The 17,114-nt window shown below is 46.5% G+C and overlaps 1 protein-coding gene across 1 annotated transcript; it reads left to right on the top strand.

The window, feature by feature from the left end:
• Positions 1 to 2,774: 2,774 nt before the first annotated feature.
• On the top strand, positions 2,775 to 16,469 carry FAM180A (family with sequence similarity 180 member A). Its single transcript, XM_075276475.1, has 3 exons — positions 2,775 to 3,077; positions 12,742 to 12,842; positions 15,911 to 16,469. The coding sequence occupies exons 1-3, from the start codon at positions 3,002 to 3,004 to the stop codon at positions 16,256 to 16,258; spliced, it is 525 nt and encodes a 174-aa protein (XP_075132576.1). The 5' UTR covers positions 2,775 to 3,001; the 3' UTR covers positions 16,259 to 16,469.
• Positions 16,470 to 17,114: the final 645 nt, after the last annotated feature.

Here is a 17,114-nt window from a genome sequence, read left to right on the forward strand (position 1 = left end):
AGCACCCCCAGCGGAGAAGATCGGAATTACACTCAGTCCTCCAAAGTGAAACAAACTCTATCCACTCTACACTCTGGTTAATGGGTAAGGGGCCTGAATAGTAACTTCCTCTCCTTATTTAATATCCTTTAAATATGGAATACAGGAGTGCTGGTATGTTGTAATAAATCTTAAAGGGGTTCTCCACTTTGGACAATCCAATTTGGTTGGAAGAGTTCTCCAATATTAAACTGCTCACAGGTTGATCATCTAATGAGACCCCCAGTAATCAGCTGTAATCTATAGGGAAACCTGATAGTAAGTGTTCAATTTCTCTCTGGCACTTCCGCAGGATAAATGGATAATTGCACTTCTGGGTCCTCCAGAGTAAAATGGCTAGATGTTAACTTTGGAAAACTCTTCTATTTTTTAATTTGTTTTTATTTAGAAGAGTCCCCCAACATCACAGGTATCCTGCTTTTAGAACTGATAACAACTAGATTTGAATTTCCCTGCAGCACCCCCACTGGAGAAAAGAAGAATTACACTGCTAGGTCCTCCAGAGTGAAATTCTCTTTATAGCCACCCGGTGGTCTAGGTAATAGATGAAGGCCCTGAATGGGACATACACCCCACCCCCATGAACCCCATATTCCCTAACAAGATGTTTAAATGTAGTTTTCCAATCCAGACATCCCCTTTAAAGGTGAGCAGTTTATACATGATTTTGGGTGTGGACCTCCATGTGGCCGGTTTTTGCACATTCTGGATGAGAGATGATTTGTTTTTTGGACGTCTCACACGTGCCTGATTATAAAGGGATCATAGAGGATTAGACTGGAATCCAGTCCAAAGCAAGAATTGTTTATTATGGCTCAGAATTGGGGTCACCTGGCAGCGCTGCAAATGGAACAAATCCACCCCGCGTGATAGTAAGTTATACTGAAGCTCTATGTACTATCATGTCCTGGCGTAATATACCGGGTGGGGTCTCATCGACCGGTCATTTATACACTGGAGGAAAGAACTGAGAGACCTTGGTCTAGGCGGGAAACAGTGTGGACACAACCATCAGAAGGGGTTAACACCACATTGGGCTACAAGCCACATGTCCACCACAGGTGATCCGCTGACGTCATGTCCCCGCTCTATAAGGTCATCATGGTACACAGCGAGATGGCAATGGAGGCTGGAATGGAGGTCTATCCTCTTCATAGATCAGTCCTGGAATGGAGGTCTATCCTTTTCAGTGATGAACCCTGGAACTGAGGTCCATAATCGCAAGAGAAGAGTCCTGGAATGGAGGTCTACTCCTCTTCGGAAATGAGACTTGGAATGGAGATCTATCTTCTTCAGTCATGAATTCTGAAATGGAGGTCTATCCTCTTCAGCCATTACTCCTGGAATGGAGGTCTATTCTCTTCAGCCATGACTTCTGGAATGGAGGTCTATCCTCTTCAGCATTGACTTCTGGAATAGAGGTCTACGCTCTTCAGCCATGACTCCTGGAATGGAGGTCTATCCTCTTCAGCAATGACTTCTGGAATAGAGGTCTACCCTCTTCAGCATTGACTTCTGGAATGGAGGTCTATCCTCTTCAGCATTGACTTCTGGAATAGAGGTCTACACTCTTCAGCCATGACTCCTGGAATGGAGGTCTATCCTCTTCAACCATGACTCCTGGAATGGAGGTCTATCCTCTTCAGCCATTACTCCTGGAATGGAGGTCTACACTCTTCAGCCATGACTCCTGGAATGGAGGTCTGTCCTCTTGAACCATGAGTCCTGGAATAGAGGTCTATCCTCTTCAGCCATGACTCCTGGAATGGAGGTCTACCCTCTTCAGCAATGACTCCTGGAATAGAGGTCTATCCTCTTCAGCCATGACTCCTGGAATGGAGGTCTATCCTCTTGAACCATGAGTCCTGGAATGGAGGTCTATCTTCTTCAGCAATGACTTCTGGAATAGAGGTGTACCCTCTTCAGCATTGACTTCTGGAATGGAGGTCTATCCTTTTCAGCATTGACTTCTGGAATGGAGGTCTATCCTCTTCAGCATTGACTTCTGGAATGGAGGTCTATCCTCTTCAGCATTGACTTCTGGAATAGAGGTCTACGCTCTTCAGCAATGACTCCTGGAATGGAGGTCTATCCTCTTCAGTCATGAGTCCTACTTTGGTCTCCAATTCAATGATAGCTGGAGATTGGTCTGGAGACCACATGGACAACTCCATAAGAGGCTCTCACAAGGCTATATCACACCAGTCCTACTCCGGCATTGTGGTTTGGGGCGGTATAATGTGCAGTAGTCGGACCCCTCAAAACCTCAGATGCACAACAGGTCAGCATTATGTTGACTTGGTCATGGTTATGTGGTTTCCATTATTCCAAGACTTTTCTTGCCACCTGGAAAACCCAGTATACCAGTATACCCCTCTGACCACCAGGGACAGGATGTAGTGACTGATGTTCCAATTCTATAAGGAATCTCCATCAAATCCTGTAAGTGTGAACACAGCCTTACCCTGAACACCAGTGAGTGACTGCAGTAAATCCAGACGGACTCCCATTGAGCCCAGAGTCCGGTTCCCCGGGGATCACCCTGTAACTGGGCAGTGCTGGGATGCTGTTTGGGTTCCTGCGGCTGCTGAGCTTTCACGTGCTGTTATCCTGACTCATTCCAGATGTGTGAGGGGAAAAAAAATCCTCACCAGTCATAAGTCAGGACAAGAACAAGAAGCTTCAGAGATCCCAGGAGCTGACTACTGGAGGCAGGAGCTGCACAGGGAGGACGCCAGAACCTGCCATCTGCCAGAGACCGACCGCTGTCTATCCAGAGAGCACCACCTGCCCTGAGACCACCACCTGCCCTGAGACCACCACCTGCCCCGAGACCACCACCTGCCCCGAGACCACCACCTGCCCCGAGACCACCACCTGCCCCGAGACCACCACCTGCCCCGAGACCACCACCTGCCCCGAGACCACCACCTGCCCCGAGACCACCTGCCCAGGACACACCATGTTCATCCAGTCCTGCCTCTTGCTGCTCCTCTACCACTATGTCGATGCCAACTTTACCACCAAGTGGCACCGAGGTAAGTGGCCATGTGATGCCCTATAGGGTTAAAGGTCATCTTATAATGCTCCATTTCTACTTCATTGTCTTCAATATCTCTGCATGTTGTCAGTGAATGGAATCTTCTATGGTTTGTTACAATGTATCAGTCGGCCAGGATTGCCTAGACTGGAAACAACTGGAACCAACCCTCAGAAAGTAGAGATCTGGAAATTTGGGAGGATTTTTCTTGGATTTATGTAAACTTGATCACTTTCTGCTCTGTATATTACAAGGTCTGCTCCATAGATGACACATTCCTCTCTACTTCATAGGACAAAGTTTAGCTCTGCTACATGTGCCTGACAGACTTGTCACTGCTACATAGGACACGTGTAACAGCAATGCACTGATACAGTCCACACTACTGCATAAGACACATTCAGCTCTGCTATATCTGACATCCTTACCAGGCTAACTCAGATCCACCTGACTATTTCCATTGGGCTGCTCAGGACACATTCAGCTCTGCTACATTTAGCTCTTCAGCCTAGGACAAACTCAGCTTTGCTACACGGCAGACATTGCACTTTTCCTTCACAGGACACATTCTGCACTGCTACATATTAGACTCCCTGACAGTCTTATCACTGTTACATAGGGCAAATCTAACCTGACACTTTCAATTCTGCTGCATAGGACAAATTCCAAGGAAGCGCCCAGCACACACTCAGCTCTGCTACATCTGCAACACTTTTAGTCCTTCTGCCTAAGACAAATCCAGCTCTGCTACACCTGTCGCTTTCGGCCATTTTATCTGTGCTATATCTGACAAATTCAGCACTGCTGCATATAACAAATTCCTCTCCACTACACTACTTGCCTTACAAAGCCTCTATAGATCATTATATTCCAGTCCTATATTTGGCATCAGAGGTTTATATCTGTTATCGAAGTCACCCAGCTTTCTCTGAATCCGGAATGGTAGTTCTGCCCCACTCTTCAGGATTTATTGCCCCATAACAAGGCATCATTTATCTTACTGCTAGGTGGGGAGAGCGATGCCGTGTTACGTACCATTACAGATTTGTGTGTCCTTCAGTCTCCTGGGAAAGCTGGGTGACCAGCTGCAGTACATTTTATAAGTAGGTCAATACACTTGTGACAATCCGAGGTTTCTATATCATGAATGGTAACCAGATGAGACAGTTCAATGACAAACCCAGCTCTGCTGCGTCGCCACAAACCCCAATGTATGGATCCGTTTTGTGGATTTTTGTCGTTTCCAGGCGGGCGGGCGCTGGAATGTCGGGGTAATATATAAGGCTGTCGCCGACATCTATAATTAGTTTTACAGAGACAAATACATATTTCTGCCTGGGCCGCGTGACTGTCACCCCCTCCCCTGCTGAATCCCCCTCCCCAACCACATACACACCCCAACCCACCCTCATACACACACACACTTTATATTTGGGGGGAACATGAATTCCTTATTACAGAAGGGGGGGGGCAAGTGAAGGAAATCTGTCAATTAAAGTGACGCTACACCTTAAAGTATCCAGCGGTCTACACGTAGCACCTCCGAACATCTCTGGAGCTTTACTGGTGTCTGGTGAAATCTCATGTTGCTATGTGGAAACTGTCAGCAAGATGGAAAGTGCCAACATGACAGATATAGATTTATTTTTCGACCTGGAAACTGTCAGGATGTTGCTGTTGACAAGGTTTTTTTTTTACCAGGAGACTATCAACATGATGCTGCTGACAGATCTGGATCAGCTGACTCATATATTGCTCCCTGGAGACTGTCAGCATGCTGCTACTGACAGATATGCCGGCTGATATGTTGTTACCTGGAGACTATCAACATGCTGCTGCTGACAGTTGTGAATCAGGTGACTCATGTTGCTCCCTGGAAACTGTCAGCAGGCTGCTGCTGACTGATATGGATGTATTGATAGATTTGTTACTCCCTGAAAACTGTCAGCATGATACCGTCAACAAAGATGAATATTTTATTATGTCTTATTATTTAGTCGGTAATTCTGTTTTTGGGCTATGGGACAGCCCATAGGTGTGTAATACCACATTCATCCTATGGTGGCGCTGTCCACAGATCATAGCGAATCACTGGCTCCTTTTTGGCCCCTCCTCAATCATCTACAGTCCACAGTGGAGACAAAGTGTGTGTTTCCCTCTGGAGGACCAAGCAGTGTAATTCCCCACTTTTCCTATGGGGGTGATGCAGGAAATCAAATACTAGTTATCTGGTATCCCCACTGGTCACTGCTGAGGTTTCACCACAAATGAGGCTCAAATATATACAAAGTATATTAAAATGTTGCAGACTTTGTATTCTACATAACTCTGGACAGTTCCTTTAAGGACTATCCATCAGTGTTAGACGGCAGTCGGCAGCAGTCGCACATGAGATCGAGGTGGTCCAGCTGGCGGCACTCCCGGCTTCCTGCAGCCCCTCGCTTCTACAAGCGTCTCCTTTCACACTATGACATCACTGTAGTCAATGGATCTGGGCTGGAAATGTTTATATATGTAAGAAGTATGCAGCCCCTCCCGACAACGTCTGGAGAAGGAAGCGGTGCTGACTACAAGGCTGTGAGAACGTGAGCTGTGGATGTGGATGGAGCCTGAGTGGCCACTGGTCCCCCCCATCTCTCAGCCCATGTAGGTTTATCAGCAGATACAGAGCTCCAAATCCTCAGCATTGACATAGCTGCATGATAAAATTCTCTCTTCCTGCAGTCACCACTAGAGGGAGCTCCCTGCAGGCTGTGTATACAGTAAGCTCCTAGGCTCCCCCTAGTGGTGGCTACAGGTAGCCGGCATTCCATTGTCCAACAAATAGGGGCTCCTGATGTAATGAGCATGACCAACCAGCAGGAGGCAGAATGTAAAGCTATCAATAACAGGGGGGTCATTTGTTTTTCTACCCCTAGGGCAGGAGTTGTAGCCATCACACCTGCCTTGGTAACCTAGTATTTGGGCATTTTGTTCCCCATACCACTGTGCACCATGTATACACCTTCCATCTAATACATACATACTACACATACATCACCCATACAATACATATATACTACACATACATCACCCATATAATACATATATACTACACATACATCACCCATACGATACATACATAGTATACATACATCACCTATACAATACATATATACTACACATACATCACCCATACAATATATACATAATACACATAAATAACCCATATAATACATATATAGTACACATACACCATCCATGCGATACATATATAATACACACATATCATCCATGCGATACATACATACACACACATTACCCATATAATGCTTACATAATACACATACATCATCCATACAGCGCACATATAATACACACATAGCAGTCATACAGTGCACATGCGTACACATCTCTATTAAATACAGCACCGCCATCATACCACACCAATACACTGTATAGTCCCGCCACATACCTACCTACAGCTCACCGCCCACCTATCCTGATTCCATGTAACTGAGCCCCATAAATACTCATCACATAGGAGAACATGTTGCGATGAGACGTCGTGCGGAACATAATAAGGTCTCAGAAGATTCCGCGTGGCAGAGGTTTTTCCATCTCTAAATTGGTTTCTGACTCTCTCTCCAGTCCTGACTTTATCTGCGGTTTCTGCCAATAATCCTGTTTTTCCTCTTTGAGTTCAACGACCGAAGCTACATGTAAAATTTATGGTAGACTCTAGAAGGACTTGGCAGAGCCTGAAATGGAATTGCTCTGGATCATGGGCCAGTTCGGGCTGAAGACAAGGAGATTTACGCTAAATGGATGAACCTGATATGTTTGTGTATTTGTACTGATATGAGGTAATGAGCGGGAAGGTCACGAAATTCAGAGGTTGTCCATTAAAGAAGAAAAGACTGATGTGGACCTCGAGTCTTGAAGAGAAAAACCTTGAGACCATTGAGCCTTAGAAGAGCCAAGAGTGGTGTGGCCTTCAAACATCTAAAAATAGAAGAGCGGTGTGATCATTGAACCTTGAAGAAGAAGAGAAAAGTGGTGTGTTCCTCAAGCCTTCAGAATGGAGAGTGGTGTGGTCCTCATGCCTTGAGAATGGAGAGTGGTGTGGCCCTCAAGTTGTGAAGAAGAAAAGACTGATGTGGACCTCAAGCCTTGAAGAGAAAAACCTTGAGACCATTAAGCCTTTGAAGAGTCAAGAGTGGTGTGGCCTTAATACATCTAAAAAGAGAAGAGCGGTGCAATCATTGAACCTTGGAGAAGAAGAGAAAAGTGGTGTGGTCCTCAAGCCTTGAGAATGGCGAGTGGTGTGGCCTTCAAGTCGAGAAGAAGGAAAGAGTGGCGTGGTCCTCAAGCCTTGAAGAAAGAAAGAGTGGTGTGGCCCTCAAGCTTTGAGTAGTGCGATTCTTAAGCCTTGAAGAAAAGTGGCATGAACCTTGAGTCTAGAAGAGTGGCATGATTCTCAAGTCTTGAAGAAAAGAAAAGTGGTGTGGTTCTCAAATCATGAAAAATTCAAGGTCTCGAAGAAGAAACACTCGACCCTTGATGGAGAATAGTATTGAGGCCTTTGAGGCTTAAAGAAGTGATCCTTGAGCTTTGAAGAAGAGAAGATTTTTGTGGTCTTCACGCTTTTGAAGAAGAGGAAAGTGGTGAGACTCTCAAGCCTTAAAGAAGAGACTGATGGTGGTATCCTCAAGCCTTAAAGAAGAATACTGTGATCCCTGATCAATGAAGAAAGAAAGTGTCATGAACCTTGAAGAAGAGAAGTGTGGTGTGATTCTCGAGCCTTGAAGACTAGTCATCTTTTGAGGGGAAGATGTACATAACAAGGGCATGTGTCCATCCGTGACTCCAGCACCGCCTAATCCTTCCAGTGCCCTTGGACATGAAAACCCAGACTGGGGGTAACTGGTACCCATGATACCACACTCTATCGACCACATGGGCTTCTTTGTTACCATCTCCTCTTCTCCTCTCTTTACCATCTTAAGAACCTGCACTTGAAGGTCATGTGACCAATGGTCCTACTGCAGTATGGGTTTCTCTTCGTTACAGTCTCACCAGCCACCCTCTTACAGAACATGGTCAGAACCTACACCGTACCATTGATGACATAGTAGTGCACATATATACGGACAGCCCCAACTTTACTCCTTACAGGCCACCCAGATCTTGAGACATCCTTTCAATTCCTACCACACCAATCCCTATAGTTACACCACCGCCATGTCGTGCATATATCCTATCACAAGATGTTTTCTAGATGTCTACGTGTCTATAACATATGTTCTTTATACACGTGAGCTCGGATACCGAAATCTAATCATCATTACTGCCACCGGTCATAACAACCTGTAGGAACCCTTTAAAGTTCCGCTGTCATGTGAGCACCATCCTGAGTACACTGCATTAAACCGCCACAGGTGTCCATGTGTTACATGTTTCCTCCGCGCTTGTGAAGTCTCTTGATCAAAGGCTCAGTATGACAGCACATTTATTAGAAGTGTAATGAGTTCTGAGAACCTTAACCCCTATCAATCCATATGCTGGGCACATGTGCTGACCGGTCCAAAATACATGGGGTTAAGTTACCGCTTGTTTGACGTCATAAATTGCCGAACCAGAGCACACATGGGCCAATGATTACTGTAGTGTAACATACATCAATCTGAAGCTCTCCAGCTGTTGCAAAACTACAAATCCCAGCATTCTGCATTCTGAAGCAACTGAATAGCCTCCTGGCCTGGGGATGTAATCTCCGACACCTTGTAGGTAGAACAAGCACCTGCTATGGGTGGCTTAATGGAAAAAGCTCCAGCACTGGAGTACCTCCATTGCTTCCTGTGATATTGTCAGGAGGACTACCTGCAGTCACCACTAGAGGGAGCTTGTTGCATACACCTATTGAGGAGTATTTGCAGCTAGCACCCCAAAGTGGGAGCCGTATTCAAGTAGGGGGATATTTAGACAAACTCTGTGAATGGTGGATTTCGCAAACCGGACAGATTTACTCCTCTATATTTGCAGTTCTAAGGGACAGGGGAAAATACCAAAAATACAAGCTCTTTGATATGACACGTGGCATCAATTAGCCGTTCGTCCTAGGTGAAGACTGAAAAATAGGTCACGTTCTGGCAGATCTAAGCAGTGATGTATTGTAGACGCAGCAACATCAAAGACTCTTGTAATAAAGGGGTGTGAAGGTCAGCGCTAACCCCTTTAAGGAGAACCTTTAATTGCCCCCACCATCTTCAACTCTCCCATCCTTCAATAGGCGTCGCTCCACTGATTCCAGCACAATTGGAATTTTTTCTCTAGCTCGTACCATTCCAGAGCAATCAGTGCTGATTGTTTCAGACAATTAGGTTGTCTATTCTCAGGTGGGCAGTCCTGGGCTGGAGCACAAAGTAGTCTAGGACCGCCCACCTCACGGTAGAGAGCCTAATTAGCATATTAGATGCTGGAACGAACAGCACCAATTACTCAGGAATGGTAGGGGCTAGAGAAAAAATTCCAACTGCGCCGGAATCGGTGGAGCGGCGCCTATTGAATGATGCAAATGATGGAAGTGGCGGGGTGAAAGGTCCTCTTTAATATGAAAGAGACCAGACACAGGGCTAAATAGGGAATCCGTGATGACAAGTTCTTCAGCTTAGTCCTGGTAAAGTGGGGCCCCAAACAAGGAAGGAGCTGGCAACTCATTGAACCTGTACCCCATTCTTGTAACTGTGCCCCCTACTATTCTAGATGATACCACTTTTATAAAATGTATCCTCAGACTACTGGGATGATGGGTAAAGCTGACAGATACCAGAAAGACTCCAAACTGGGAATTTGGCACAAGAAGCCAAAGGCAATGACCTGAAGTGAACCAAGTGATGAGGTGGGAGATGACGCTGCTACGTGTCGTAGTCAGGGGGGCTGGACAAACAATGGTTACTAACAGTCCAGCCCATCTTTTCCATGGCACTGAGTGAGGGAGACCCCTGGCAGGGAGCGCACAATGACCCCATTTAGCTGCATCTCCACCCAGTAACACACTGACCGGCTTCTTTCAGGGTGTGTTGGTGCCAGGTTCCTGTGAATGTATTTATAACACATTGGCACCCGTCGCAGCTCTCAGGGTGAGGTATGGAAACAGGTCTGCCCGCTGAATCATACCAGCTATCTTAGGACTGCGGTGTTAAATTTAGGGCTGCCATTAATACGTTCCTACAGGGAGGTGAGTCGGCAACTTTCACCATTGTATCCTACATCAATGCTGTAAAATAGTGAGAATTGATGCAATATGGGGGGGCTAATCCTCAATGATAGGACCCCCCTTTATTAGTTAAACCTAAACTCTGCCCTTTTGGGGGGCTAATCCGTGAAAATCTGGATAGTTGGGACCTTCCATCCCTGGCTCCCGTCCTGGAGGACTCAGTGCAAGCATGTATGACACAGTCTCCCATTCTTTTCAATGAGCATTGTGTAATACTCCTTTTCTCCAGCAGTGGCCACTGTTAGAAATACTGTATAGCCGGCAGCCAGGTGATCACAACCGATCATTGAGGATTTCGAGCTCTGATAAAAAACTGATAAAACCCCAACAAGGCAAATGTTGTCCAATGGGTTCACTAGTGACAGATTATCATATCAGTACAACCCAAAGGTGGCACTAGAGAGAGATTTTTCTTTCTTCAGGGAGGAGAGCTACTTTTTCCCATGGAGCATTGCCCTTAAAGGGAGTGTCACTGGCATCCAGCATATCACCCCAAATCACAGATAGATAGGTTAGGGACACCGGAATGAAACAGTGTTTTCCCCATGTGAATCAGACCCTCCGTTGCCAAAATATTACCGTATTTTCAATATGCAAATTAGCTCTTTGGAGTAATGGCCGCGCCCTTGTATACTGACAAAAACTGCAATATCTCGGCAACAGAGGCAGCGATTTACAAGAGGAAAACACCGTTGGAGTCGGGTGACTCTAACCTATCTATCCACTGCTGGGTTAATAGGCTCAGTTCCGGTAAAACATTCCATTTAAGACTGGCTGCACCAGCTGCATTACTCCCTTGAGAGTCACATCAGATGCTGATAATGGAATCCACAGAGGAGAGTCTAGGCTGGATACAACTGTAACAAACCCTCAGCTCTGAGAAGTGTTAGGTCTGTGCTGGGTTTAAACCTCTCATGAACTGACAGCAAGCAGAGATCTTACAAATGTGAATTGAAGCAGAAAATATAAGAGAAAGTGTCAGAACTCGTCATTGTACGATGATTATATTAAAAGTGGAATATTCCTTTAAATAAGAAAGAAGGAGCCTATAGAGATGTAAACATGGACATTACAGAGGGAAGTGCAGTCAGAACTGGCAGTGCTGGGAACTCCTTGTCCAGGGAACGCCCGGCACCTTCTCAGGACCTCCAGTAATACACACAGGCCTTATATGTCCAATATACACACATGAAGCCAAAACACATAGTCCTGCCCCCCTGCACCAGCCCCAGACACATTCCGAGACCCTCGCCAGGACGCTTTATACGGGGCCGGAATGTCATCTATTTATTCTGCTCCTTACACAGGATCACGACTTTCTCTCCTCACTCTTGTCTTGGCCTGAAAATGTCTGAAGAACTTTCCAGAGAAAATACATAGGAAAAGAGACAATGCTGATATAACCTGTATATACAGTATATACTTCTATATGTACAGCCGGTATAACCTGTATACACAGTATATACTTCTATATGTACGGCTGATATAACCTGTATATACAGTATATACTACTATAAGTACACCTGATATAGCCTGTATATACTTCTATATGTAGAGCTGGTATAACCTGGGTATCTCCTGTATATACTTCTATATGTACAGATGGTATAACCTGTATATACAGTATATACTTCTATAAGTACACCTGATATAGCCTGTATATAGAGTATATACTTCTATATGTACAGCTGGTATAACTTGTATATACTTCTATATGTACAGCTGGTTGAACCTGGGTATATACTGTATATAATTCTATATGTACAGCTGGTATAACCTGGGTATATACTGTATATAATTCTATATGTACAGCTGGTATAACCTGTATATACTTCTATATGTACAGCTGGTATAACCTGTATATACTTCTATATGTACAGCTGGTATAACCTGTATATACTTCTATATGTACAGCTGGTATAACCTGTATATACTTCTATATGTACAGCCGGTATAACCTGGGTATCTCCTGTATATAATTATATGTGTACAGCTGGTATAACCTGGGTATACAGTATATAGTATATACTTCTATATGTTTGGCTGGTATAACCTGTATATACTTCTATATGTATGGCTGGTATAAGTTATAGATCTTGTATATATTTATATGTACTGTGCTAGTATAACCTAGGTATCTCCTGTATATAATTATATATGTATAGCGGCAATAACCTGGGTATATACTGTATATACTTCTATATGTACAGCTGGTATAAGTCATACATCTTGTATATAGTGATATGTACTGTGCTGGTATAACCTGTATATAATATGTACTGTGCTGGTATAACCTGTATATAATATGTACTGTGCTGGTATAACCTGGGTATCTCCTGTATATAATTCTATATATACAACCAGTATAGATTCTCATATACAACCTGTTCTCTTGTATCCGTAGCTGTGATTTTTCCATCCGCCCATCGCGTGCGCCGTTCTGCCGCTGAGTTCCTGGACCCCGTTCTTCAGATGTCTCTGCCGGAGGTTGAACTTCTCTATGAGGTCAGTGGAAAATCTATAGATTCTTTCCAAAACGGGGCGATGACAAGGAGCGTCTTATTATTATTAGTGCTCAGCGGACGCCCAACCCCGAGCAGATGCTCCAATATACTGCACGTTATTAACTCCTACACGTGCACAGGGAACAGCCGGGTGGCAGCCATATTGAATATCACCCTACTCTCCAAGATGCCATCATGTAGTCCTACACCGGGCTGCCAACATCTTGGGGCTCCATTTCGGGGCACAGATCCCCACATCTCAAGGGCTCGGCCTACCATGTTTTCTCTTGGTTTCTTCCAGTTACAACTTCTGTTCCTTCTCATCACCGTCTATTCCATATCGTAGGCCTGCAGGGTAACCAGTAGTTATGGCCTCTGTCCCCAAAAACTGGGATTAACCCCAGTCCCCAACTATATGTCCTCAAGACCGGCTTACATACTGGGCTTAATCTCTCCATAGACCAGTTAAGCCATACCTCCCAACTTTTGAAGAACAGAAAGAGGGACAAAATGTGCATGCGCGCCATGGCAAATTTAGCCCTGCCCACTTTGTGTTGACTCCGCCCATTCTCATTAATTTTTCATTTGCCCGCACACAGTATAGTCCTCCTACAGTCACCCGTAAATTATGTCCCCCCTCTATCTCTCCCCCAGTTTCATGTACACCCTTCATCTGCCCCCAGTTTCATGCCCCCCCTCCATCTCTGCCCCCAGTTTCATGTCCCCTCCATCTCTGCCCCCAGATTCATGTCCCCCCATCTCTGCCGCCAGATTCATGTCCCCTCCATCTCTGCCCCCAGATTCATGTCCCCTCCATCTCTGCCCCCAGATTCATGTCCCCCCATCTCTTCCCCCAGATTTATGTCCCTCCATCTCTGCCCCCAGATTCATGTCCCCCCTCCATCTCTGCCCCCAGATTCATGTCACCACCATCTCTGCCCCCAGATTCATGTCCCCCATCTCTGCCCCCAGATTCATGTCCCCCCATCTCTGCCCCCAGATTCATGTCCCCCCATCTCTGCCGCCAGATTCATGTCCCCTCCATCTCTGCCCCCAGATTCTTGTCCCCCCCATCTCTGCCCCCAGATTCATGTCCCCCATCTCTGCCGCCAGATTCATGTCCCCCCATCTCTGCCCCCAGATTCATGTCCCCTCCATCTCTGCCGCCAGATTCATGTCCCCTCCATCTCTGCCCCCAGATTCATGTCCCCCCATCTCTGCCCCCAGATTTATGTCCCTCCATCTCTGCCCCAAGATTCATGTCCCCCCTCCATCTCTGCCCCCAGATTCATGTCACCACCATCTCTGCCCCCAGATTCATGTCCCCCATCTCTGCCCTCAGATTCATGTCCCCCCATCTCTGCCCCCAGATTCATGTCCCCCCATCTCTGCCGCCAGATTCATGTCCCCTCCATCTCTACCCCCAGATTCATGTCCCCTCCATCTCTGCCCCCAGATTTATGTCCCCCCATCTCTGCCCCCAGATTCATGTCCCCCCATCTCTGCCACCAGATTCATGTCCCCTCCATCTCTGCCCCCAGATTCATGTCCCCTCCATCTCTGCCCCCAGATTCATGTCCCCCCATCTCTGCCCCCAGATTCATGTCCCCCCATCTCTGCCCCCAGATTCATGTCCCCCCTCCATCTCTGCCCCCAGATTCATGTCACCACCATCTCTGCCCCCAGATTCATGTCCCCCATTTCTGCCCCCAGATTCATGTCCTCTCCATCTCTGCCCCCAGATTCATGTCCTCTCTATCTCTGCCCCAATTCATGTCCCCTCCATCTCTGCGCCCAGTTTCATGTCCCTCGATCTCTGCCCCCAGATTCATGTCCCCTCCATCTCTGCCCCCAAATTCATGTCCCCTCCATCTCTGCCCCCAGATTCATGTCCCCTCCATCTCTGCCCCCAGATTCATGTCCCCTCCATCTCTTCCCCCAGATTCATGTCCCCTCCATCTCTGCCCCCAGATTCATGTCCCCTCCATCTCTGCCCCAGATTCATGTCCTCACATCTCTGTCCCCAGATTCATGTCCTCCATCTCTGCCCCCAGATTCATGTCCCCACATCTCTGTCCCCAGTTTCATGTCCTCTCCATCTCTGCCCCGATTCATGTCCCCTCCATCTCTGCGCCCAGTTTCATGTCCCTCCATCTCTGTCCCCAGATTCATGTCCTCCATCTCTGCCCCCAGATTCATGTCCTCTCCATCTCTGCCCCCAGATTCATGTCCCCTCCATCTCTGCGCCCAGTTTCATGTCCCTCCATCTCTGCCCTCAGATTCATGTCCCCTCCATCTCTGCCCCCAAATTCATGTCCCCTCCATCTCTGCCCCCAGATTCATGTCCCCTCCATCTCTGCCCCCAGATTCATGTCCCCTCCATCTCTGCCCCCAGATTCATGTCCCCCCATCTCTGCCCCCAGATTCATGTCCCCTCCATCTCTGTCCCCAGATTCATGTCCTCCATCTCTGCCCCCAGATTCATGTCCTCCATCTCTGCCCCCAGATTCATGTCCCCACATCTCTGTCCCCAGATTCATGTCCTCCATCTCTGCCCCCAGATTCATGTCCCCACATCTCTGTCCCCAGTTTTATGTCCCTCCATCTCTGCCCCCAGATTCATGTCCCTCCATCTCTGCCCCCAGATTCATGTCTCCACATCTCTGCCCCCAAATTCATGTCCCCCCATCTCTGCCCCCAGATTCATGTCCTCTCCATCTCTTCCCCCAGATTCATGTCCCCTCCATCTCTGCCCCAGATTCATGTCCCCTCCATCTCTGCCCCCAGTGTCATGCCGTCCTCTCCTTCATCTGCCCCCAGTTTCACGTTCCACCTTCCACCTCCACATTACACTTACCTTCTCCTCGTTCCCCCGCTGCTCTCTGCACGCCTCTCTCTCTCACTGGCGCACAGTTTTAGACGCGATGGGACGTCATCGGGAGGTTGGGAGGTATGGTTAAGCCCACAGGTTTTAGTTGTCTCGATCCAGACTACGACAAAGAGACTGAAACGACGTACTGAAAAATATTTGCAACAATTTAAATCCTGATGTCTTTCCTCTTTTCCTAGTTTCTCTCCACTGGAGTCCGCATTGACCCCAATGACCGGTTGACTCTCCGTGATCCCGAGTTGTCTACTTTAAGGAAGGCCACCACCTTCGACGTTATATGTAATGATGTGATTCCAAAGTCTATCTCCGAAATACGACGGTTGGGAGATAAGTTGTCTCATTTCCCTGGTCCCTTAAATAGAGAGGACTTTGAGAGGACTCTGCTGACCATGGCATATGGGGTCTTGAAGACATCGCAGTCAGACAGTAATGACCAGCAGAAGTTCTGGATGCAAAGTCTCACCAAGCTCTTCATAGCCTTGAGGAGAGACTTGATGTTCCCGAATAATAAAAGGAGTAACCATTGAGGCAGGGGCCGTCACCACCCACAACGCAACCATCCCTGCATGTTGTCATACACCAACCAGTATATCAGAAAATATTATTTATTGTATCTAAGCAATGCCGAGGTATCTAAAGACTACTGGGTAGAAGATTCCATAATGGTGCTGTCCTATGGACATCTAATAGTTATCATTAGATTATTAGGCCTCGAGTGTTCAGTTGCATCACATGAGCTCTGGGGTATAATACAGGATAAGTAATGTAATGTATGTACACAGTGACTGCACCAGCAGAATAGTGAGCGCAGCTCTGGAGTATAATACAGGACAAGTAATGTAATGTATGTACACAGTGACTGTACCAGCAGAATAGTGAGCGCAGCTCTGGAGTATAATACAGGATAAGTAATGTAATGTATGTACACAGTGACTGCACCAGCAGAATAGTGAGCGCAGCTCTGGAGTATAATACAGGATAAGTAATGTAATGTATGTACACAGTGACTGCACCAGCAGAATAGTGAGCGCAGCTCTGGAGTATAATACAGGATAAGTAATGTAATGTATGTACACAGTGACTGTACCAGCAGAATAGTGAGCGCAGCTCTGGAGTATAATACAGGATAAGTAATGTAATGTATGTACACAGTGACTGTACCAGCAGAATAGTGAGCGCAGCTCTGGAGTATAATACAGGATCAGTAATGTAATGCATGTACACAGTGACTGCACCAGCAGAATAGTGAGCGCAGCTCTGGAGTATAATACAGGATAAGTAATGTAATGTATGTACACAGTAACTGTACCAGCAGAATAGTGAGTGCAGCTCTGGAGTATAATACAGGATAAGTAATGTAATGTATGTACACAGTGACTGCAC

The sequence above is a fragment of the Leptodactylus fuscus genome, chromosome 5, assembly GCF_031893055.1.
Source record: "Leptodactylus fuscus isolate aLepFus1 chromosome 5, aLepFus1.hap2, whole genome shotgun sequence".
Lineage (NCBI taxonomy): Eukaryota > Metazoa > Chordata > Amphibia > Anura > Leptodactylidae > Leptodactylus > Leptodactylus fuscus.

Coding starts and splice junctions, on each gene's coding strand:
- FAM180A (XM_075276475.1), top strand. CDS start 3,002: ATGTTCATCCAGTCCTGCCTCTTGCTGCTCCTCTACCACTATGTCGAT. Junction 3,078..12,741: donor TACCACCAAGTGGCACCGAG/GTAAGTGGCCAT, acceptor TTGTATCCGTAG/CTGTGATTTTTCCATCCGCC. Junction 12,843..15,910: donor AGGTTGAACTTCTCTATGAG/GTCAGTGGAAAA, acceptor CTCTTTTCCTAG/TTTCTCTCCACTGGAGTCCG.